At 44.1% G+C, this 21,134-nt stretch overlaps 3 protein-coding genes, 1 long non-coding RNA gene and 1 pseudogene across 17 annotated transcripts in view; 2 read left to right on the forward strand and 3 right to left on the reverse strand.

Moving 5' to 3' along the window:
- Positions 1-247: 247 nt before the first annotated feature.
- LOC109878654 (ATP-dependent RNA helicase DDX42-like) lies at positions 248-7,926 on the reverse strand. Of its 5 annotated transcripts, XM_031827951.1 has the most exons (18): positions 7,814-7,926; positions 6,411-6,647; positions 6,126-6,273; positions 5,912-5,973; positions 5,380-5,416; positions 4,603-4,755; positions 4,398-4,502; positions 4,121-4,240; positions 3,851-4,027; positions 3,630-3,758; positions 3,412-3,511; positions 3,248-3,295; positions 3,057-3,154; positions 2,627-2,903; positions 2,229-2,455; positions 2,016-2,126; positions 1,795-1,893; positions 248-1,683 (listed from the first exon to the last, which is right to left on the reverse strand). In XM_031827951.1, exons 2-18 carry the CDS (start codon positions 6,638-6,640, stop codon positions 1,015-1,017), a joined length of 2,790 nt encoding a protein of 929 aa, XP_031683811.1. In that variant the 5' UTR covers positions 6,641-6,647; positions 7,814-7,926; the 3' UTR covers positions 248-1,014. The 5 variants fall into 5 exon arrangements, with proteins under 5 accessions (XP_031683811.1, XP_031683814.1, XP_031683815.1 ...); XM_031827954.1 differs by lacking the exon at positions 7,814-7,926 and adding an exon at positions 7,082-7,166 and having other exon boundaries at positions 5,380-5,973; XM_031827955.1 differs by lacking the exons at positions 5,380-5,416; positions 7,814-7,926 and adding an exon at positions 7,082-7,144.
- LOC109888216 (STE20-related kinase adapter protein alpha) lies at positions 7,229-15,563 on the forward strand. 10 transcript variants are annotated; one of them, XM_031827960.1, is made up of 13 exons: positions 7,230-7,335; positions 7,645-7,726; positions 7,906-7,963; positions 9,041-9,069; positions 12,476-12,578; positions 12,701-12,822; positions 13,097-13,205; positions 13,398-13,521; positions 13,597-13,768; positions 13,862-13,966; positions 14,082-14,329; positions 14,418-14,460; positions 14,582-15,563. In XM_031827960.1, the coding sequence occupies exons 2-13, from the start codon at positions 7,715-7,717 to the stop codon at positions 14,735-14,737; spliced, it is 1,281 nt and encodes a 426-aa protein (XP_031683820.1). In that variant the 5' UTR covers positions 7,230-7,335; positions 7,645-7,714; the 3' UTR covers positions 14,738-15,563. The 10 variants fall into 10 exon arrangements, with proteins under 10 accessions (XP_031683816.1, XP_031683820.1, XP_031683818.1 ...); XM_031827956.1 differs by having other exon boundaries at positions 7,229-7,335; positions 13,597-13,966; XM_031827964.1 differs by lacking the exon at positions 9,041-9,069 and having other exon boundaries at positions 7,231-7,335.
- A 35-nt stretch (positions 15,564-15,598) lies between these two features.
- Positions 15,599-18,314, reverse strand: LOC109882216 (E3 ubiquitin-protein ligase RNF113A-like; annotated as a pseudogene).
- Positions 18,315-18,658: 344 nt separating this feature from the next.
- LOC109878653 (RUN domain-containing protein 3A-like) overlaps positions 18,659-21,134 on the forward strand; it is a 20,054-nt gene continuing 17,578 nt past the window's right edge. Inside the window, exon 1 of the mRNA XM_031827966.1 lies at positions 18,659-18,933. Coding sequence (XP_031683826.1) covers positions 18,827-18,933 — 107 coding nt within the window. The 5' untranslated portion in view covers positions 18,659-18,826. The remainder of the gene's footprint in view (positions 18,934-21,134) is intronic.
- LOC116374492 (uncharacterized) overlaps positions 20,539-21,134 on the reverse strand; it is a 7,570-nt gene continuing 6,974 nt past the window's right edge. The window contains exon 2 of the long non-coding RNA XR_004210453.1: positions 20,539-21,134. This exon is cut by the window's right edge and continues 1,435 nt beyond it. This is a non-coding gene — a long non-coding RNA (uncharacterized LOC116374492).

A 21,134-nucleotide genomic window follows, 5' to 3' on the forward strand; every position in this document is an offset into this window, starting at 1 on the left:
AGACAGAAGCCAATTCCAAATTGGAAGCTTTTGAAATAGAATGTTATGGCGTTTGAGAGTTCAGTTTTTCACTAGTATATAACCACTTCTACAAGGTGTCAAAACGTAGTGACTAATGTGGGACCAAGCGAATTTGTTTATTGCAGTTCACAAGTGCTGTGTCAGCTGCAGCTAAGTTTAGAATGCACACTTTTAGAACTGCCATTGACAAATTACAAACAGATAAGGAAACTATAGACACACAAAATAAACTGCCAAAGCCATTTTTTTTAATCAAAAATACTTGGCATGCTCCCGTGAATGAACTCAAGCGTAGCCTCACACAAAAATTAACAAATACATTTTTACATACACTCCACTTTCAAAAGCATAAAAAACACCTACGTGACACAGAGGCACTTTACTAAGAAGTGAATACAAGCTGCAAAGTTCACAAACACAGATGGATTCACAGGAAGTAGTACACTTATAATAATAAAAAAGGAGATCTGTCATTAACGTGGGTTGATAATATACACTCACATTTAGTCCAATAGGGCTATTGGGTTACTCAGGGCTAAGAGTTTAACTAGAACGACAGGGGGTGGACGTAAGAATACAACAGACATCTCAATCACAGGTGTTTTCTGTGGCTTCAGGACTGCATAACAGCTCCACTGCTCCCTTCTATTGACCAGAAAGATTGACCATCTCACTTATGGTGAGGTTTAAACTATCTGGATGGTATATTTACAGTAGATTTTTCTCCATGCACAGTAGAGTGGAACTCTATCCAAAATCTCAACACTTCTTCAGACAAGCTGACAATCAGGAGCCATGTTTCTGAATCCCCAACCAATGCAGGATAGCATATCTTTCCCCTTGCATTTACACCGCGCAGTAGGGTCGGTTCACACATTAACCCTTGAAATTCTGTGCATGTTTCAGCTGAAATGACCAGCTGTGCATCTACAGACTAGGCATGCTCATCTAAGAACAGTTGGTTGCTTGCTTTACAGGTGATGTGTTTGTGCTTTAGTTGTCCCACCTACTCTTTTTGCGTTTTGGTGGATCTGGGACTGCAAAGCTGTCTTCCTCTCGGTCTCCTTTCGCCTCAGCTCTGTCCCCCCTTCCTTCACTCCCTGCCCTGTCTCCACTCTCCCTGTCACCTCTACAATCGTCTCGCTCTCTGTCCCTTCTACTTCCCTCTCCATTACGACTATCGCCATGGCGCCCACTGCTGCCATGGCGATCCTTGTCCCCGTATCTGTCGCGGTCTACGTGGCGGTCCCGCTCCCCGTAGCGGTCCCGCTCTCCCCCGCCACTGTGCCGCTCGCTCCTGTCTCTCCTGTCACGATAGTGGCCATCTCCATGGCGACTCCTTTCATCACCATGTCTGTCACGGGGCCCTTCCCTGGGTGAGGGTGGGGCGGCATTCCCCTGAGGAGCAGTGGCCTGGCTGTCTGACACAGAGCTCAGGGAGCCAGCGCTGGTGAAGCCTGCCATCTTGGTGCCCATGCTGAGGGCTGCTGGAGGGGCCATGGTTAAGGAGGGGGGCCCACGGGGCCGATCTGGGCCCTCAGGGGCCCCGGTGGGGACGGAGCTCAGACTTCCAGCGCTGGTCCAGCCTGAAGAGCTACTGGACTTAGTGGTGAGTTTAGGAACCATGCCGGACGCCGCCACAAAGTGGTTCTTATACTGAGACTGGGGAAAAATAGACAACGATTAAAGAGGGACTTCTAGACGTACAGAAATAATGAGAAACGGGGATAATTTAAAGCTGACAGAATAGATAGTGAGTGACAGTTTAATTACCTGGAAGGCTGACTTCATTGCTGACATGCGGTCTCCCATGGCTCCGGTAGGCTTGCTGTAGCCCTCATAGTTACCCATGGCAGCACCACCACTACGCTCCTGGAGAAACAACAAAATGTCAACAATTACCAAGAGTTACACTATTATGCCACTGATCTACCAACAAGATAAAACACTACAAATAACACAACTTATGTTACAAATAGACATGGCCAACTCACAGAACTTTCAGCTCCCAATCCTGGCCTCTCTCTGTAGCCCAGACCACCTCCTCCAATGTTTAGCTTCTTCCCTTTGCCGCCCTTGAAGCGTGATTTCCTGAACCAGGGATTCTGAGAGGAAAACATCAAAGGAGGTCAGTAAAGACATCATATAAAATCAACCTTTCCATAACCGTCCTCAATGGTCAGTCAGGGACATGTAGAATGGCTTACCTGCATTGCCAAGTCCATCAGCTCCTTAGAGACGCTTTGATTGGCTCCCTCCAGGTTACGCACAAGGTCTCCTGCAAATGATGTGTCTTTACTGGTGAGAAGGGTGTAGGCAACACCCTTTTCTCCAGCACGACCAGTTCGGCCAATTCGGTGTGTGTGTGTGTCGATGTCCCGAGCCACGTCATAGTTCACTACTGTGCGTATTGAAGGGATATCCAGACCACGGGCTAGGGAGGAAATGACAAAGAAGGAGTGAATGATAGAATGACAAGTATGTAGGAGCACTGGAATTCAGGCAAAAACAATCAAATCATTGTCAGTGTCTGTGTAATCATACACAGATCTCTGATGATTGGAACGTTCCCCACCCCCTCGTCTGCAGCCCACCCCCACCTCACCTGCCACGTCGGTGGCCACCAGCACGGGCAGACTCTTCTTCTTGAAGTCAGCGATGACCTTGTTCCTCTCACTCTGGTCCATGTCTCCGTGCAGCAGGCCCAGGCTGTGGCCCTCCTGGGTCAGGTTGGTGGCCAGCTCTTCACAGTTGGCCTTCTTGGTGACGAAGATAAGTACAGATCCAGAGGAGGTAAACTCCACCAGGCGGCGGGTCAGCCAGCCCCACTTCTCCACCCCACTGGGCATGATCTCCACTACCTGGGTCACATCCTCATTGGCCTGGGGAGGAAGGATGGAGGATTGAAGAGCATTAGATGACTAAACTCCAGAAAATGTTCTGCCGCCAGCTGGTTGACTGTTCTGGCACTGTAGAACTTTAAATAAATGATAGAAGTGGCAATCAGAGGGTGTTAGAAGAGCCACGGGTCTGACCTCCCCGATGTCTCCCTGCACCACGCGGATGGGGTCCACCAGGATATCTCTAGCCAGCCTCTCAATCTTCTTACGGAAGGTGGCGCTGAACAGAAGAGCTGTGAGGACAGGAGTCAAGTTAAGGTTCATAGGATGGGGAAGTCTTGTCTAAAGCCTCTAACAAGTGTACATGCACACATCAACACACTTACTCTGTCGATCAGGTCGTACATGGCTGGCAATGGATCTCACTTGATACTCTGAAAAAAGTTTCCAAAAGTATATGATATAAATAGGTGTCAAACCATCTTCAGTGAACAATATTCTGGGCCTAGTGGTCATTGGGAACAAAAGAAAGAAGGGAAAGCCAACTTACCAAAGCCCATATCAAACATTCTATCTGCCTCATCAAACACCAGGTATGTCACTCTCTGCAGAGAGGTGGCCTTCTTTTTCACATGGTCAATCAGACGACCCTGTGTGAAGAACAACATCCACAACCCAATAAGTTAAATGACCTCAGGGGATTATTTTCCTCCAATACATAAAGACTAAACACAGTCTACCACAGTGATTGTCAACTAGAGCTCTTACCGGGGTGCACACAACTATCTCTGCCCCCTCCTGAAGAGCCTTGGCCTGCTCCCACATGCTGCCTCCTCCATACACCGCCACCGAGCGCAGGGAGTATGCTTTCCCAAAACGCTTACACTCCGCGTGGATCTAGGAAGCACAACCATCCTTTTCAGGGGCCCAATCAACTTTTTGTCATGGAAATGTTTTGTTCCTGACCCATCTCTCCCTGGCTGTCTTACCTGCTGACAGAGCTCCCTGGTGGGGCACACGATGACTGCAATAGGCCCCTCTCCAGTCTCCAGTTCCTTCTGGTCCATGATGTGAACTAGCATGGGCCAGATGAAGGCTGCAGTCTTGCCACTACCAGTTTTCGCAATGCCAATCATGTCCCGCCCACTAAGGGCAATGGGAACTCCCTACAGGACAGATGGGGAAGAAAATACAGGTGAGGCCTATTTGCTACTAAAGCAATATGAAAGTACCAATAAAAAAAAGACCTGCTTAGGTACCTGGCACTGAATAGGTGTTGGCTGAGTGTACTCCGACTTGCGGATTATATGCATCAGCTGCTCGTCAAACCCAAAGTGGGCGAAGCTGGTGGAGAGTTTAGGAGGGGCGGCACCAGACACCTGCCAAAGTCAATGAAGCAAAATAAATAGACGAGGCTTTCGGTTAAAGAGACAATGGGATCATACAACAGTTGTCTGTAAGTGGTATGTTGGCTAGGATTGTGTGGTTGGGTTTAGATGTGGTTGTATGTGTGCGTGTCCTTCTCCGGACACTTACCCGCAGGTTGAGTTTGTGTCTCAGCTCAAACACCTCTGTGCCTGTCAGGCTGAGAAGCTCCTCATGCTCGTTGTAGAAGTTCCTCTCAAAAGGTGGGTAGTCAATCTATAAGGGGATGACATAAATGTATGACCTCAGACACTAAATCCAATTGACAAGATAACATAACTTCCTGCCTCTTGGCTCAGATAGGTGCAGCTGTTACCTCAGAGTGGTCCATCGGGGGCAGGGGCATGATGATCTTCTTAGTGGTGGGGGCAATGGGATTCCCATCACTGTCGTAGTCTATGTTCTCATCCTCGTCCTCTGCGGTCAGCCCAGCTGTGGGATTCTCTGCCATGTAGCGGAAGTAGGCTTCCTGCACAGAGCACAGCCGCATGAGTCAACCAGGGTCAGCTTAAACGCCTAATGTAGCACACATTCATGCAGGCACTCTTACCACTCTCATAACCGGGGGATATACATTCAAATACAGTCAACGGCAAAATGCTCTGATGATCGCCCATATCAATGTCAGAGTCTAAGCCATTTTATGTTTTAACACTCAGTTTAAACCAGTCTTTGCGTTATTTGGACTGAAATTGATCACAGTGTCAGATTTTATAACCCCCCTTCACAAAGTAGTAAGAACAGCAACAGTTAATAGTAAACATTCATTACAGTATGGCATATTTGAAAAGAGATGATAAACTATTAATCAACATGCTTAGTTTAGGCATGGGTATATAAAAAAGAAAAATATATATATATAATTGACACCACAAGTATGCATGTACATATCCAAGAAGGATAGGGCGAAGGATTCAACCTGCAATTGGGTTTGTTAGCATAGTGTGAGAGAGCTATGGAGTAAAAGAGAGAAAAAAAGAGCAAGAGATGTGGTAGGTGGTGAGACTTGGCCATAGATGGGTCGGGAGGGGAGGTTGGGGTCTGGAGGCTCTCTGATCAGTAGTAAATTAGGAACGTTGGATGGATCACTTACTTGTTCATCTTCCTCTTCAATGTCATCACGTATACCCCTGTAAAAACAAGCGGAGAAAAAAAAACTTCCCTGCGACTCGTTTGTTCACCCATGATTCCCCACAACCTGTCTAATGTCACGCTTATCCCCTCCCTACATAGTCGCCATGCAAGGCAGGCTTGATGAGTTACCTACAGTATGGACCAACTGGGGAAATTTAAGGTAATTGAATGGCAAGACAGATTATTTCAAATGAGACATATCTCTGCTCCACAGTGGTGAATGGTTGTAGTTGAAGTGGGAACTTTATATCTACAGTATCTTAATAACATGCTAGAGTTTTGGGATGAGAATAGATTAATAATTGAGACACTTGACTAATAACCATAGAAATATGTGCAAATCAATACACAGGTGAAATAGAAGAATGTACTACACCTGCCTGCCTGGTGGCCTTGAATAGGGCCTTTGCTAATAATAGTTTTGCTTATATTATTGACAAAGTAATTTTGAAGGACCTAAGCTTAAAGGGTAGAAATTGAAGGGATCTTACTTTTCAACCTTCTTTTCCTTCTCTTTTTCCTCCAGTTTCTTCATGTCTTTAGCTGCTTGGTCCTAGAGCAGACAAGAGGGTGAACAATATACCCCTCTGCAATATTTCACAAAAGCTCTTGTGACAATAACCCCAGATTTTAAACAGAAAAACTACGGAGAAAATGTGTAAAGTCCTACATGATCCAGGTCTAAGAGGGGAATCCATGACTCACCTCCACTTGGGCCATGAAAGCATCCAGAGGATCATCCTCACTGTCTGAGCCCCCTCCAGACTGGAATTGTTGCCGTGTGGGGGAGTTCTCAGCTGGGATATATGGCAAATCTGTGCTGCTTGACTCCTCTTCATCATCTTCAAAATATCTGGAAATGGGTTAGGAAAGTTGTCACCAGTCAAATGTCATTGAAATCAATGTAATACATCCTGCATAACTGGTTGATCATACAGCATACGAAGCACACCAAACCCAACCCTAAAGGAAAGTTTAGTCTATACTCACGCATTCTCTTCATCAAAATTTGCTCTTTTTGTTCCTATCTTGTAGAATGCAGGGAGTTGCTGGTTCTTGCCATAACCTCCAGCTGTCCCTGCGCCTCCGAAGGACGTGTGGGATTTCTGAGGCACGTGCAGTTCTTCTTTCTTTCCTCCTCCTCCACCAGCACCACCAAGGGAAAATCCTCCAAACCCGAACCCTCGCTTACCACTTGGGCCACCCTTGCTCCAGTTCATAGCTGTCCTACAGAAGTAAGGGGAAAATAAATATAATCACATTTGGTATTTGACTGTTGTAGATTGCTGTTGCATTCCAGTCCATTCATCGCAGGCCTTGTGTGTCACCCACAAACGTCTGCTAAATGCTAATCATCTCGTAAATCACTGTCTGGGGGATGTCAAAGATTATCTGTGGCTTCTGGCAAATGAAGATATAAAATATCGCATTAATCTGTGTCTAGCTAATGTTTGGATCTCATTAATTGGCTAAATTAAACTTGCTAACGTTAGCATGCTACGCTTCTCTAGGGCCGCAGCAGCACGGCGAAGAAGTGGGTGTGTGACAAATGATTGACTGAGCAAATATGGCTTGTCAAAGGATATTTGCAAAATCAGTTAAATCTAGTGTACGTTAAACACTATAAACTAACCTCGTGGTTTCATGTACTGTTTATTTACCTGTTTTCACCACCAAGAAAGATCTGTTTACCACTGCCAAATCTCACAGCGCGACTCGAAAGTGTTTTGCGTCATTACCGTGTGTAGACGTAGATTACGCGCGACGGATTGCTTCTCACAACAACGAACCAATCAACGCAAACATGTGACATTAGTTACCGCCCCTTTTCGATAATAGTTGTTTGTTGAAAATGGTAGCTAACAAACTCGCTTCACCAGATATTAGCTAGCTATTTCTTCAAGTTAACATACAGGTAGGTTACTAGCTATCGTGGTTTATATAGCTACCAAGCCACTCTGTGTTGTTTAATGTAATGAAAAAGAGCCACGCTAACGTTAATTTATTTTTACATAGCCATATGTTACTTTAGCTAGCTAACGTTAGCTAGTATTTCTGCTAATAAAATGTTTTTGGGCCTATCTATTATACTATTTGTGAAATGGTTTTCACATTAACATTACAACTTTAATGATTCTATAGGCAATAGGTGGGTTATAGTTAGCTACATGTCTTGTTCATAGCGAAGTAACGTTGTGTTTCCTTTCCTCTGTTACTGTGTTAGTATTTATTTTGGAGTGATTTTTTTTCTGGATGGGGTTTCAGCGGTTCTAGCTGCCACAATCGACAGATCCATGTCTTTTCTGGTGAGTGAACTCTGTCAGCGCTCCCCTGCCCGTTGACGTCAGAGCTCAGTCTAGAAAATATATAAAATACTTGTGCTGAATCCTTACCAGTCAGAGTCACAGCAGTGATCAGTTATTGGAGAAGTGATTGACCTGTGGTATCTGCACTGTTTCTTTCTTTCTCCCTCTCTCAATCCCAGCGTTGGGTCTCAGAGAAATTGAGTGTGGAGAACCTGAGGGATTTTGAGTTTTTTGGAGGTAAGGTCAAAGGTTATGTTGAAAAAGGCTTCCCAAATCAACTGTTGCTTACAAACAAGACCTATCATCAACTATGAAGTTGCCCGACCCTCATAAAGAACCTGCTAGCTATATCCTATGTGCAGCTTTGCTTTCAAAACAAGATATTGCATTGCACCGTTTTTAAAAGGCAACCACACTCTAACAAACAATTGGCATAATACAATTTAAACCTTCTGGAATCCAATCAGCATTGGTTCTTTGGCAATATGTGGCTGGATACCTCTGTCTCCGAAATAGATTGAGGACACATAAGAGCTACTGCTTGCTTCAATGTTCTGCAGGTGTCAAATGTCTCACTGTATGTTACATGTGTGCCATGAAGAGAGTTTGTTCCAGTGTGATGTCTCCTTGTCTGTCAGAGTTGATAAATGCAAAATATGCAGCCTCAGAATACTGCATGTCAGATTAATATTCTGTTGCGCCGTCGGTCATTGTAGTAGATACGAAGTTGACATGATACCTAGGTCAAATATTTATTAAGGAAATCATATTTTAAGGGTACCAAGTGTGGTGGCGATGAGGCATGTTCAAAGAGATGTTTCTACAGTATGTGGGTCTTATTAGACTAACATAAACACTGTCAATTTATCAGTGGTTGAAGAATCTGTTTACATCGAGAGGAACTGAATTGCTGGGGAGGGGTGGCTTCACTATCAAGCTTTGCATTATCTTCATATTTCTGTGCGCTCAGCTCACATTGCATAATTGTTCTGTGTTCGTTCATAAGCTTGATTTCAAGTTTGGTTTTGGCTGCTTCCGGTTCCCATGGCAATGCATAATCACTCAATCCCGCTAGACTGAATCCTCAGATTCCTCACTGATTTAACAGATGCATTGGAGGTATCTAATTAGTCTAAACTGAATCCTCCTTGTTATGGGAGCCAGCTAGCAGCATTGATACGACTCCTGCAACAAACACCACATGCTATACTTTACACTTAGTGTACCTAATGGTTCCTGAGCTGCTCTAAACACAGATCCTTCTCTTGTATGTGTGTGTTTGTGTTTGTCATTGATGTGGTTTCTCTACCACAGAGCAAGCTCAGGGAAACTCTCACAGGAAAGTAAGTGTGGTACTCCAGTCACTGCTCTCGATCGTTCCATCTGCCTGTGTGTGAGGGTGGAGCCAACGTGAATGAATTCACAAGCCCTGTGTGCTTTTGTGCATGGGCATCTGATTCACAATGCTGTATGTGCTTTGTATTTTAAGGCCCATCCTACTTCACCAGGGTTTCCTGTTGGGAGATTGGTGCAGTTCACAGTAGTGATGTTCTCTTGATGAGACATGGTTGGGTTGGAGGAGAGAGCAACTGAGGTTGTCAAGTCTGATGAAAAAAAGATGTGATCAGTATAAGTGGACAGCTGGATCACCCCATTAATACTACGTGTTACCTGATGGCTCCATCGGTTGCTCCAGAGATCAAAACAGTCCTTCCTGATTCATAAAGTTGACCACAGTTTGTGTCTTTTTAGAGTGGGCAATGATGGGGCATCTGTAATTACCTGGCTTAATTGACCTGCACTTGTCTTTTATGGCTGTCACGGAAAACGGCTGTTTGGTCTCAGCTGACCGATAATCTCCCTGAAAAGCCAGTCTTAATGGGCCCTTAGGAACCTCAGCGTGGTCTTAACATGGTGTTACTATTTGATTTATGGTTTCTGTTGTTCTTCACTGAAAGTCCTCACTAATTTTGACCAAGCCTGTTTCATGTTTGTGAAGTAGTTTAAGTGTGGACACTTTGTCTATTGCCTGTGTTCACTGTACTTCTCCCTTACTAGAAAGCAGAGGGCATGTAGGTGGGTGGTGGGAGGGTATGAGCAACTGGTTATTTGTTCATGTCTAATGTGTCACTGTTGTGGAAATCTCTGGATCCACCAATGGTTGTGAACTGGAGTTGAATGGAATGGATAGAGTTCCATGTGTTCCATTTTTGGCAATGCATGGCAACCCCGTCTGAGTGATTTAAAGTGATGGGCATCTACCTTGCAATGCTGGCTGGAAATTGGTAGATAAATGGTTAAGGTGTTACTGCATTTAAATAAAAAAAATAACCTAATACAGTTGAAGTCGGAAGTTTACATACACCTTTGCCAAACACATTTAAACTCAGTTTTACACCATTCCTGACATTTAATCCTAGTAAAAATTCCCTGTCTTAGGTCAGTTAGGATCACCACTGTATTTTAAGAATGTGAAATGTCAGAATAATAGTAGTGATTTATTTCAGTTCTTATTTCTTTCATCACATTCCCAGTGGTTCAGAAGTTTACATGCATTCAGTTAGTATTTGGTAGCATTGCCTTTAAATTGTTTAGCTTGAGTCAAACGTTTTGGGTTGCCTTCCACAATATGTTGGGTGAATTATGGCCCATTCCTCCTGACAGAGCTGGTGTAACTGAGTCAGGTTTGTAGGCCTCTTTGCTCGCACACACGTTTTCAGTTCTGCCCACAAATTGTCTATGGGGTTGAGGTCAGGGCTTTGTGATGGCCACTCCAATACCTTGACTTTGTTGTCCTTAAGCCATTTTGCCACAACTTTGGCAGTATGCTTGGGGTCATTGTCCATTTGGAAGACCCATTTGCAACCAAGCTTTAACTTACTGACTGATGTCTTCAATATATCCACTTAATTTTACGTCCTCATGACGCCATCTATTTTGTGAAGTACACCAGTCCCTCCTGCAGCAAAGCACCCCCACAATATGATGCTGCCACCCCCGTGCTTCACAGTTGGGATCTTTGTTCTTAGGCTTGCAAGCCTTTTTCCTCAACATAACAATGTAAATAATGGCCAAACTGTTCTATTTTTGTTTCATCAGACCAGAGGACATTTCTCCAAAAAGTATGATCTTTATCCCCATGTACCAACCGTAGTCTGGCTTTTTTACGGCTGTTTTGGAGCAGTGGCTTCTTCCTTGCTGAGCGGCCTTTCATGTTGTCGATATAGGACTCGTTTTATTGTGGATATAGATACTTTTGTACCTGTTTCCTCCAGCATCTTCACAAGGTCCTTTGCTGTTGTTCTGGGATTGATTTGCACTTCTTGCATCAAAGTACATTCATCTCTAGGAGACAGAACGCGTCTCCTTCCTGAGCGGTATGACGGTCCCATGGTGTTTATACTTGCGTACTATTGTTTGTACAGATGAACATGGTACCTTCAGGCATTTGGAAATTGTTCGCAAGGATGAACCAGACTTGTGGAGGGCCACCATTTTTTTTTCTGAGGTCTTGGCTGATTTCTTTTGATGATCCCATGATGTCAAGCATAGAGACACTGAGTTTGAAGGTAGGCCTTGAAATACATCAACAGGTACACCTCCAATTGACTCAAATGATGTCAATTAGCCTATCAGAAGCTTCTAAAGCCATGAAATCATTTTCTGGAATTTTCCAAGCTGTTTAAAGGCACAGTCAACTTAGTGCATGTAAACTTTTGACCCACTGGAATTGTGATACAGTGAAATAATCTGTCTGTAAACAATTGTTGGAAAAATGACTTGTCATGCACAAAGTAGATGTCCTAATCGACTTGCCAAAACTATAGTTTTGTTAACAAGAAATTAGTGGAGTGGTTGAAAAATGAGTTTTAATGACTGCAACCTAAGTGTATGTAAACTTCCAACTTCAATTGTAAGTTTAGGCCAACAGTGGTACAGTGGTACCATTTTGGTCACATATGCATCAAAATATTTTACTATTACCTGGAATTTTAATTTGGGAGCACCAGTTCTTTTGTAATTGTTGTCATTAATACCTCAAATATTTTTCATTGTGCCCCTACATTTTAACGTGCTCCTTGTAAAAACATTTTTTTTTGTAGCATAGAGCCCTGCATACATTTTTTTCCAGTCAAACATTTTGACTGATGACAGTGAAAATAGTTTAATTTCTGAGCATCTTTTAAGACTGTTATTGTCATATTTTGAGATGATACTCGAGATGCTCACGTCTCCGCCCAACAATGAGTCATTGTTCCAAAGGCGGGAAGGCAGGAAATGAGCTTAAGTCCAAAATAAGCCCATAGAAACACATTGGGCTCATTTTGGACACATAGTGGCGAGAGTGCAACCTCTTGCTTCGCCTCTTCCTCTCTGAACACACTCATATTATTATTTTAGGGTACCCACTCTGCATGTGTCTTACCATGAGCGTTAATATTTCAAGCACTATGGTGTAATGAGGTTTGGAGAAGGCATGATTCATAAATGATGTAGCTTCTTGCTTATAATTTGCCACCAACAGAATTCAAACCTGAAGTTAATGTTCTCCACTCAGGTTCCACAAGTACTGCTCGTACACACTTCGTTCTGTAGTCTGACTGTATATGATTTAGCATCAACCATCACATCTGACCAAGCCTTTGCAGGCCACTCTCACAATGCCACAAGTAATGCCCAACACTAAGGGCCAATATATGCTATCATTTCCAATGCTAACTCCTTCCCTGCTGCCGCCTCTCTCCCCAGGCCCATGAAGACAGCCACGAGAGCCTGACCTCAGTCCCACGGCGGGACACCATGGGAAGCTTCCTCCCCGACAGCAGCGCCTATGAGCTCCTGACCATCATCGGTCAGTCAGTCTCAGGCTTTCAACCCCAGTGACTTGGCTGCCAAGGCGCTTGTGTGTTTGTTGTTGAATACATTGTTTGTGCTCCTGTCTCTAGTCTAATTTGGTGTGTATTGCTGTGCTAGGTCGAGGCCTGGAGGACTTGATGACCGTCAACCTTGCCAGATACAGACCCACAGGGGAACACGTAGCAATCCGTCGGATTGACCTGGAGTCCTGCACCAATGAAATGGTCAACTACCTGCAGGTCTGGACCTGTCACCATCAATCTATCATTCTACCATCCATCTGTCACATTTCCCTTTGCCTCTGCCAGGCAGACAGACATCAGTCAAATCATCCTTGCCTTTATATCCCTCTTTTACTCCTCCCCTCTGAATACATTCATCCCTTGCTTTGACATCACCGGTTATGTAATCCAACCTCCCATCTCTGTCTGTCTAATTTGTATCTATTACATAACTCAATGTAATCTCCCTCTCTGTCCATTTAAACCTAACCCAGTCTAATCTGTCTCTCAGGCTGAGCTCCATGTATCTAAGCTGTTCCACCACTCCAGCATCCTGCCCTACAGGAGCATCTTCATAGCAGAGAACGAGCTGTGGGTCATCTCTCCCTTCATGGCCTATGGTGAGGATTCACAGACAAAGCACTGACTGTAACACTACACCACTCTGGTCCTAGTCAAATGTAGTCAAAGGCTAAATGTAGACCGGAGGACTCTAGTTACCATTCCCACATTAAGGTCATTTGTCTCTACCTAACCCTACTATTTAGTCCTCTGCTCTCTCTCTGACTAATGTAGTGTCTAACATGTCCTAGGGTCAGCCAGAGACCTGATCAGCAGCCACTTCACTGATGGGATGAATGAGCTGGCCATCGCCTACATCCTACTGGGCATGCTCAAAGCCCTGGACTACATTCACCACATGGGCTATGTACACCGGTAAGTACAAAGTACACACAAGCCCAGGACTTTTCATGCAGGATTGTGACATGGCATCTAATTTTGTGTGTTTAGGAGCGTGAAGGCCAGCCACGTGTTGATCTCGGTAGACGGTCAGGTGTGTATGTCTGGTCTGAGGAGCATCATCAGTCTGATCCGTCACGGCCAGCGGGCCAGAGTGGTCCATGACTTCCCCCAGTACAGCATCAAGGTGCTTCCCTGGCTCAGCCCAGAGGTGCTGCAGCAGGTAACTCCATACCACACCTGGCTAACATACAATACCTTGCTTTTAAACTATAATACCTTAATTTGTTTATCGGTCAACCCTGGTATGTGTCAGAATCTGCAGGGATACGACTTCCGGTCAGACATCTACAGTCTTGGCATCACAGCCTGTGAGCTAGCCAATGGACATGTGCCCTTCAAAGACATGCCAGCCACACAGGTGACTAGTGGCCAGATCAACCCCTCACCCTATCTTTATTCTGAAAGATCTATATTCTGCTCCTCAATTGACTGGTATCTCTCTCCATTCCTCTTCGTGGTCCTCTTGTCTTTAGATGTTGCTGGAGAAGCTTAACGGGACAGTCCCCTGTCTGTTGGACACCACCACCATCCCCCCAGAGGAGCTGACCATGAAGCCCTCCCGTTCTGGAGCTGACTCTGGGATCTGTGAGGGCCCCAGCACCAGAGGGGCCCACCACTCTAACGGAGAGCCCTCCTCGGGGAGCCACCCCTACAGTCGTACCTTCTCTCCCCACTTCCATGCTTTTGTGGAGCTGTGTCTACAGAGGGACCCAGAGAAGAGGTGAGCCACGCCAAGCTAGGCTGCTGGTCCTCACATTGATTGTCTTGTGAATTTTAGCTCATTTAATTGTTTATTTTACCCCCCTCAGACCCTCAGCCAGTGCTCTCATTGGTCATTCCTTCTTCAAACAGGTCAGTAGGATCTAGTTCCTCCCCCCTCAACATCAATGTACAACATTTTAAGTCATAAGGGCTTCATTAAGTCACACACTTTATTAGAATCCCAATGAGATTTATTTCCATTCTTCCCTAGATCAAGCGTCGGCCATCGGAGGCTCTGCCTGAGCTGTTCCGGCCCGTAACGCCCATCACAGGCTTTGAGAGTACCCAGCCTCAGGACGCTGCCTCTGTACTGGCCAGCCTGGAGTCTGGCCTCAGCCACATGGATGTGGATGACTGGGACTTCTGACCACAGAGGAACAGGAAAGAGGTGTGTGTTGTAACCAGGAGATGCCCTGAGAAGACTTCAGACTGGATTTACGCTTTGTTCTTATTAAATGGTCCATGTAAATAATTCAAAGCAGTTTCTCCTCCCTTTGACTGGGTTTAAAAGCCAGCTGCCACCTCACCTCCTTGCTATCCTCACCTCCTTGCTATCACTCTAGTCTAAAAGATGCATGAGCAGACAGACCCTTGCACTGACTGACACCCAATTCCTCTCACGCACACATCTCTCCAAATTCGACTAAAGCTCCAGACGGGGGAGTATGTCCAGTCCACTCTTTCACTTGTCAATGGAGATGTTCCATTAAAGGTAGGGTCAAGTACAGCTCAGGAGTCTCCCTGCTCTATCTAGAGCCATCTGTTGACATTAAAGACCAGGAACTGACCGCATTACCAAGGGTTGATCCAATCAGCCATCTAGCCAGCACAACAGATGGAAGATTCCAGAGGTTTGTCCAAGGCTATCACGAACCAGACAGTGTTTGCATTTCCTCACAGCTGTTCATACAGAGCCATCAGTTTTACTGGAGGGAAGAAAAAAAATCTGTTTCTACCTGAACCTCAACTTGCTTTGCTATCTTCAGTTAACACTAGACTGTGCCAACTGAGGTCCATGTATTTGATTAACCTTCTTGTTATTGGCCATTTTTGTCCTGCAAAAAATGTGAATGTTGCAACAAAAAAGTGAATGTTACAATGATGCTTGTTTCAGATAGTTTGTCTGGGTTTCAAGAAGGGAAAGTGTTGGGAGTGTCAACTATTTTACTTGATAATAAATACCTTTCACCTCAGGGCTCTCACTGTATTGTAAGTAATCAGTCAACTATTTAAAAATCAAGTTTTATTCCGGAAGGCTTGACAATGAAACAGAGGAGACAGACGCTGAAATTGGACAGGTACTGTATTTACAGTAGGTTGCTAATCTTCTTCATCAGAGGGTGGCTGGTCTAGCATGGCTTGGTGTTTGGCGATCTTGGCTGCCAGCTCTGTAGAGAGAGAACACTTAGGGCTACTGCCTGGAGCTCAATAGCCTTAGTCACGGGCCTGAATACTCGAGCATTGAGCTTTTTCTATTTGACTGACTACAGACTAGTCCTTTACATAAGCTCTTGCCTGTCTACCAAAACTCCTTGCTCCGGCCAAACGCCACACCATTGAACATGCGTTTCTGGAGCCGAGTACCTCCTCCAAGATTTCTAGAATGGAAATACATTCTAGCCTGTCTGATTGGTCCCAGAAACCTATGGTTGGGCCAGAACACACATGGATAAAGCAACATTTAGAAAATGTGTCATTGGTTCTCTGATTGGTTAGAGATTATCCAATTGCTGATGACCTTGTTTTGTACAACACCACCACAAACGACTTCAATGATTGCGGTCTCAGACTGAAGTATGTAGCGGACGATAGAGCAGGAATTCAGCTCGAGTCAGGCAATAAGCTCCATGGTCAAAAACAAACTACTGTAGCTTTAGTTTTGTTTTCTTAGCTCAAAGTGGATGCTTTGGTGGACCATCCAAGACCTAATGTACATGCCATACCACTATGCTGACCATGGTAATTGAGATGCATTATCCTCACCTTTAGCTGGGTTGAAGACGCCGTTGGTCTGGACGTTACATACATAGCAGCGCTGGGACTTGCGGTACTGAAGAGCACAGGTCTCACAGAAGTAGTGCCGACACCTGCGGGAGACAAGACATGAGTGGTTTGATAAGTTGGAAGTTTCTCTACACACAATTAAATGGTGAAGGAGTTCTTAAGGAGCATTGTCTTACTTGGTGATGACGGGGTTCTTAAAGGACTCGGCAGATGAAGCATTTGAAGGGCATGTCCTCCTCGTCACTGCTCACCTCCTAGTTCTCATCATCTACATACAGACCACACATTACTGAACAGCTGTTCACAACTCTCTAATCTGATTAATCTTAAATCTACACAGCCCTGTGTTTCTCCCCTGTTGTGAACTCACCGTTGGCCCCATAGCGCCCCTCATCCAGCTCCCTCTCAATCTGCCAGCCATGTTTGTAGTCTGAGCGGTCATGGAGGAACTTGCAGCTGTCTAAGTGGGGAAAAGAAACACACAAAGGAGACTTTCAGAGACTTCCACAGATGATTAATTCAAGTTGGGAAAGGAGGACATTGGAGGCAACCTTCCAACAAAGTCCCACTCACCTCCAAAGCCACAGAAGCCAGTCTCTTTGTAGTCCTTACAGATGTCTGGCTGGTAGTCCCACCTCACTGTGGCCCTCAGGTGCTCTGGGGCCCGGATTGGGCCCTTCCTGACAAAAGAGAAAATAGTGATGATGCAAAAACAATTAAAACTTTCCCCAAGACATTTCAACTTTGGCATGGTCAGGTGTGGATGCATGTTATGTGACAGAGTAGAGGATGCATTTCCCATGGTGGAGTCTTTGGGCTTGATGTGCTTTTTGTAGTTGTTCATTCCTCTGTAGATCTTATCATCCTCTTTACCGGTCAGCTCCTGTTGAGGGAGAGGATAGAAACCTTTATTAAGCATTTGCGGAACAACGCTGTCCCAATTTAGAACAAAACTGGGGGAAGAATGCAAATGATACAATACTTAAGATGAAGATACATGAAGGAATCAAAGTTCCTCCAACAAGAGACAGAGGTCTTGCCTCCTGGATCTTCTGACTCCTCTCAAAGATGGCCTGTGCATCATTGTCCTTTGCTGTGTCCAGCTCATAGATTGCAGTTGCTCCCATGTCATCTGGCCCCTCTGGTTTCTATACACAGCGAAGGGAGGAGGATGTGATTGATAGCTTTATACAGGGATGAGCAATAAAAGGGCAGGGAGGATATAAATACAAAACATTGTTAATAGATTCATTCATAGATTAATGGGTAGAGAGGTATTTTTCAAAATAACTCACCGCTGACCGACAGTGACTTTCTTTCTTTCTCCTCGTCACTTTCAGCAGATGACACCTCCTCTCTCTCTACTTTTTTTGTCTGGGGAGAAGAGAAGAATGATTTCACACTATAAAAAATGTTTCGTATAAAGACTGATTCGTTTGTAGTCAGTCATGCGACGTTACCCTTTGAATCATAGGGTTTGCTGAACCCGTCTTTTTTTCTTTTCTGACGACGGCATTCTTGTCTTCGTCACTGTTGCCATCTGGCAATGAGGCAAGCATCAGCATGTGAGTGGGACATTTCCGTGTTTACAGTACTCGGCCACTTGCAATCATTTCCATGGCTTGGGTGTTTTACTTAGCCCAATCTTAACGCCTTACTAAATACACTTCAAATGCTAGCTAACTAGGTCAGTTCGCCACTATAGCTAGATCGAGGACTATTACTAATAGCCATTGTTTTCATGCACAATGCAGTCTTTTGGTTAGCTTTTGAAACAACACTGAGCTGGACTCAAACACTGTAGCTCACCTGTGTCGCTGTCACTGGCTTTTCTCTTCCGAGCGTTGCATCTTTTGGTAGATTTTTTAAATTGAAAAGTACATGTTGCCTTGGGTTCCCCTGACTCCGCCATCTTTCATTCTGTTTACAAAAAAAATGGTGACGTAAGGATTTTAGAGCGACCTCTAGCGTCGAGGAGTCACAATCATTTGGCACAGTATTCCACCTTGTGACCAATTATCTACAGCACAACATATACAATTAAGTAGACTACATTTGCATTTATTTCATGCCCATTTCTAATTGTTTTATTACATATTATCTGTAGATATGTTGTGGCGCAACTAAATAATATCCTATATAGTCAGTCATCATTTTCTATAGTATTATAAAACCAAAGCACATTATGATAAAATGTAGGATTATTAAATTATGGTTTTATGTAGGCTAAATCAACATATGTGCATTGGGTATCTTGGTGCAGAGGGTATTTAAATTATACTCTCTGTCTATTCACCCTGCACAACTCCATCGTTGTGCGTCAACGTAGAGCCCACTAATTAAGCATCAGCTTCTCGCGGAGAACTGAGAACACCGTAATATATGGCATAGGCCTGCGGAGGGAGGGGTCTTGGTGGTGCTGGGTTACCGGAAGGCTCCGTACCGCCGCTGAATGGAATCCGGCTGTGTCCGAAAAGCAATGGCTATGGGTTTGACATCGAAAAAGGCATCTTCTCGGAGCGTCGGCGTGGAGCGAAAAAATCTCATCACCGTATGCAGGTAAACACAAGGGAGCAGATGTTTCGTGTGGTTGGCAGGTCATGTTAACCACACATATTCGTTAATGCATGCATGGAAATAAATGTGTAATGGCTTAGGCTACAATGTATTAAGCGTTGTTCCAAATCATATATTCTAATAAGAAAACGAAAAGAAAAACAAAAGGCAACATATTCCCCAGCTATGGGCACTGTGGTAGCATATACATTAGGCTACTTGGGGAAATTTAAATGGATAAACGTTTTATGTTTTTTAAAATCTTGGTAAATAACGGCGAGTGAGAATCAGATCGCCTGACAAATAAACAGCCACATATGCGGTTTCACCTTGGTGGACACCCCGCTGTCTCCGCCGCTATGTCGGCCTATTTGAAAGGAAAGAGGATTAAATGGGGTGTGTGAGGCCTATGTTTGAGAGGGCATTGGTCCACCAGAATTCCCCAGGTCGGTGATGTGGCAATGACGACAACCTTCTTGGAACGAGGACATTATTTACCGCTTATAGAAATGCTGCTCCAAGATAATGACATCACAGTGAAATCGGATGTTTATTATGGTCATTGAATGCTACTGTGCTGTACTCATTATGTACTAATAACACCCGGAGGTATTTCACCCGGTGGCCTGAGAGAGCTCTAAGAAAAAAAGTATAGGCCTACAACATTTTTGCCAGGTCATCTATACCAGAGTAACTGATACATACAGCTGATAATATAATTGCATAGCAGTCATACCCCTGTGTCTGGTTGTCATGGGAATGCTATTTGATAACTTGGTGAAGGAGAAGTTATGTTTTACTCAATGTAGGCTAATGTATCATCAGTGCTCCATCCTAGAATATTCCTATTTGTAAAGGCATAATTAATGTGAATACTTCATGATGATAAACATTTGTTATGTAAATTAATATAATACTATATAAAATTTTATATATATATATATATTCACAATTATTTAAGAGTGCATATGTGTTTTTGCAAAATACCCAATGTGTCTTATCTCTGTGTCCTTAAGCATCTATACTGTAAGCTTCCTCTTCACTGTGTGTCCTCATGTCCGTCTGACTCATCATGGTTTATATCCCTGTCTTCATATAAGGAGCTCCAGTAGGAACAGCAACTGGATTGTTGCCTCAGAAACGTGTGGGTCTGTGGCCTGCAGCTTGTATGTTAGCAATGTGAATATATAATCTGTGGGCACCCTCATGATGAGACGTGAACCTGTCAGACGAGTCTTGTATGTGTGTGTGTGCTGTCACTCTGAGCGGCCAGGAGACCCATCGTCTTGCTGTCAGGGACACAACATTTTATCTCCTGAGGGAGGCATTGTTCTACAGTTGATCAACGGGAGTGACATCACTCAAGCTCCTGGTGCTCTCACTAAATGATTTCTAGACAAAGAAATTAGCAGAAAATTTGTTACGCATTCTATGTGTTCTGTTGGTAGGCTTATATGGTTCATGACATTGTTACTAATCATGGATATCTTGCCATCCTTCCAATCCGATGACATTGACATTGGCCACATCCTCATGATATGACATGTTGAGTTTAGTGTTTATTTGCTGCTTGGATAGAAGAATAAAGAGACAAATGAACTCCAGGAACACGATCAAGCACTTTTTTATTACAGCACCTCTCTGTCAAGAGTTCTGTCTGCATTTAGTGGAACATAGTGTAATAGAACACATAGAACAGACATGGATCATGACCATAAATAAAGAATGTTTTCAAAGACATAGACTTCAGACTCCAAGAAGGATTAGCGAGAGAACAAAGAGACATTTGTTGCAGTTCGGTCATTTTTCAGACACTGACCGTGCCAAGAACATTTAATCCAAGACATTTAAAGACACAGGACACAAAACAAAACACAAAAATGTTCACAACAGTTTTTCATCAGTAATGCTAATCATACAGTTGTCTCCACTTGGAAAGACATTAATTACTTTTCAATGAGAGCTATGAATTAAGTTTAATGCAAGGGTAATACATGTATTCCCCAGGCTTTGAATATCTGAAAGCATCTGTGTCGATGTCAAGTCTACCTTTTGTATTGTGCAGTCTAAGATGGGCTGTAAGTCATAGAGGCCTCTTTTCCTGCCAGACAGACGTGTATAATACTTCCATGTGTCAGCCAATGACGGCCCTTGTCCCAGGTGGTGTTCAAGTTGACAAAGGTTGTGAATGTTTGTGACCTCAG

The sequence above is a fragment of the Oncorhynchus kisutch genome, linkage group LG6, assembly GCF_002021735.2.
Source record: "Oncorhynchus kisutch isolate 150728-3 linkage group LG6, Okis_V2, whole genome shotgun sequence".
NCBI classification, from domain to species: domain Eukaryota; kingdom Metazoa; phylum Chordata; class Actinopteri; order Salmoniformes; family Salmonidae; genus Oncorhynchus; species Oncorhynchus kisutch.

What these genes read in the sequence shown, in the direction of transcription:
- LOC109878654 (XM_031827951.1), bottom strand. Translation starts at nt 6,640, where the DNA reads ATGAACTGGAGCAAGGGTGGCCCAAGTGGTAAGCGAGGGTTCGGGTTT. An exon ending in CCAGGGAGCTCTGTCAGCAG is followed by an intron (nt 3,759 to 3,850) that starts GTAAGACAGCCA and finishes TGTGCTTCCTAG; the next exon opens with ATCCACGCGGAGTGTAAGCG. An exon ending in GGTGGCCACCGACGTGGCAG is followed by an intron (nt 2,456 to 2,626) that starts GTGAGGTGGGGG and finishes TTTCCTCCCTAG; the next exon opens with CCCGTGGTCTGGATATCCCT.
- LOC109888216 (XM_031827956.1), top strand. An exon ending in GGATTTTGAGTTTTTTGGAG is followed by an intron (nt 7,964 to 9,040) that starts GTAAGGTCAAAG and finishes TCTCTACCACAG; the next exon opens with AGCAAGCTCAGGGAAACTCT. An exon ending in AAGACATGCCAGCCACACAG is followed by an intron (nt 13,967 to 14,081) that starts GTGACTAGTGGC and finishes TCTTGTCTTTAG; the next exon opens with ATGTTGCTGGAGAAGCTTAA.